This window comes from Parasteatoda tepidariorum, chromosome 2 (assembly GCF_043381705.1).
Source record: "Parasteatoda tepidariorum isolate YZ-2023 chromosome 2, CAS_Ptep_4.0, whole genome shotgun sequence".
Classification (NCBI taxonomy): Eukaryota; Metazoa; Arthropoda; class Arachnida; order Araneae; family Theridiidae; genus Parasteatoda; species Parasteatoda tepidariorum.
The window spans coordinates 48,048,531-48,050,969 of record NC_092205.1 but is presented as its reverse complement, the minus strand read 5'-3'; the positions used below and the strand labels follow the sequence as shown (position 1 = coordinate 48,050,969).

The 2,439-nt window shown below is 36.2% G+C and overlaps 1 protein-coding gene across 1 annotated transcript; it reads right to left on the bottom strand.

Moving 5' to 3' along the window:
• Positions 1–575: 575 nt before the first annotated feature.
• Positions 576–1,040, bottom strand: LOC107437903 (protein GVQW3-like). The gene has a single exon (XM_016050041.1). The coding sequence runs from the start codon at positions 1,038–1,040 to the stop codon at positions 576–578; it is 465 nt and encodes a 154-aa protein (XP_015905527.1).
• Between the last annotated feature and the right edge of the window lie 1,399 nt (positions 1,041–2,439).

Genomic DNA, 2,439 nt, shown 5'->3' with positions numbered 1-2,439 from the left:
TGAAAGAAATTATTAATTGAAAGAAATTATTAATTGAAAGGAAATAGTTGTCAGGCCATTTTCCGCGATATTTATCATGAAGCGCTAACGTTGTTTTTTTCAATTGCAAGACAGTATTTTTCCAGAAAAGGATTTTTTAAAATTTTATTTTATAATTCGCGCTGAACAGCCGAACTAATTCTGAGTTTACGACTATCAATGTTCAACTGTGTAGTCTTATAAATTTGAACCAAACCCACAAGGAAAGGGAACTTCTGGATCAAGCAATAGGACAAACTAGCCTTCGTGGAGGACTTTTTGATGAAACGAATCGACATTTGCGTTACATAGGAAGAGAAACTTACGAAAATATCCTATGGTTAGCCCGAGGACTAGAGCAACATACCACCTTGATCGAAAAGTTCCCGGAATTTATTCAGAAAATTAAAAATACAAGTTTATTCATCTAAATCTATATTGTCCCCTTCAAAGTAATCCCCATCGACTACAACACACTCGTGCCAGCGCTTGATCCAATCCTCGAAACATTTTTTATGTTCAGTTTTCGGTATGTCCATCAGTGCTGCCTACGATTTTTACTTTGATGAACGCCATCCACTTACCTGATGTCTGGATTGCGTGTCGTACTCATAAACCCACGTCTCGTCTCCAGTAATGATCCTTCTGATGAATGTGGGATCGGATTCAGCCTCGCAAATCATGTCTTTTGCGACGTCAACGCAGTTTCTTTTTTGTATGAAATTGAGGTCTTTTGGCACCAACTTTGCTGCTACACGACGGAAACCCAAATCATTAGCCAAAATGTCTTGGACGGATCCATAGGCAATGTTCAAGCCCTCCGATATCTCTCTGATGGTTAATTTGCGGTTATTGACCAACATTTCTTTTACTTTATCAATGTTTTCGTCGGTTTTCGATGTCGATGGTCTGCCACTGCGTTCATCAACTTCGATTGACTCACGACCACTTTTGAACCGCTCGTGCCACTGATAAATGATCGTTTTCTTTAGAGAATCGTTGCCGAAACACTTTTCCAACATCTCATTAAATCCGTCCCAACGAGCACCATTAAATCCGTTTTTTTACGCTAAATTTAATACAAGTTCGTTGTTGCAAATTTTAATCCATTTCTAAAATTGTAAAAAATCGCCAACACACACAGAGATGGATGCACTCTTGGCTACGTAACTTTTGCAAATGTCAAGCTATGACGCTAAGATTTAGAGGGAATATCAACAACAGATGTACCAACTTAACAACAACAACAAAAAAAAAAAAGACAGAACTCAAATCGGAACGATGGTTGCGCCACCCGGGGATTATTTCGGGAACTTTTTGATCAAGGTGGTATGATCTGTCAACCAAAGACGATATTTTGCGCCGGCAATAGGGTCGGTGTGAACCGGGAGCAGAATTCGTATCGACCAGCAATCACTGGTATTCGAACCGGGTCACCTCATTTGGAGGCCAACGTTCTATCCTCTGAGCCACCACGGCTCAGAAAATAAGAAAATCGCTATTGACAACTTAAATAAGATTAGATGTTGACTGAAATGCAACACCTAATCATCCTAAACGTTAAAGTAATCATGTCAGAGTCCCGGAATTGATACACAGTAAGAAAAGTATTCCAAAAGCATCTCAGACCCACATCTTTACGCTAAACGATGCTTTTTTAAGATTTAGAGGTTAGAAACTTTTTATTCGGAGAGCTAATTATAGCCGAGGGAAATAAAATGCAGTTTAATGCATCGCCTAATTGTTCCTTAACAGCTTCCTTTTATTATCCTGCCATAAAATCGTTTTATCTTTATTGATAATAGAAGGAGACGTGTTTAGTGACAATGAAATGCTTTTAGTGATGGTCAACGTTGTAGATATTTCTCGATTCTGTCTATAATATCTCTGAAACAGTAAAAGTATAAATCAGAACGGCGAACTAGTCTTAATAGTTAGAACATTACTTGAAATGAAATTGATAATAGTAAGAAAAAGGAGGTTTCAATTATATAGTAGACCTTCGCTTCGTTTGACTGGAATGGGTGTAGAAATATTACTCGACTAAATAAATATTTTTTTTACGAAAATCAAACATTTAAGAAGTGCCATTCCCTATAAATTTGAGAATTGTAACATTCTCAGAAAATTACAGGAAAAATTTCGTATCTTTATGAAAAAAATTGGTTGATTCAAGTAGTTGGAAGGAGTAAATATTTATTCTGAGGAAGATGATTAATACTAGTTAAAGAAGATATTTCTTCGTGAGAAACGGTGCTTGAACAGATATGTTGAGGAATGATTGTAAGAAATAATTATTATCCATTTGTCCGATTATTCTATTGATCAGAATGATGAAGATAAACTAATTTATTGAAGATAAATTAATTAAACTTCCTCAATCAACAAATCAAAAATGAGAGTGTTATGTATACGTTAGAA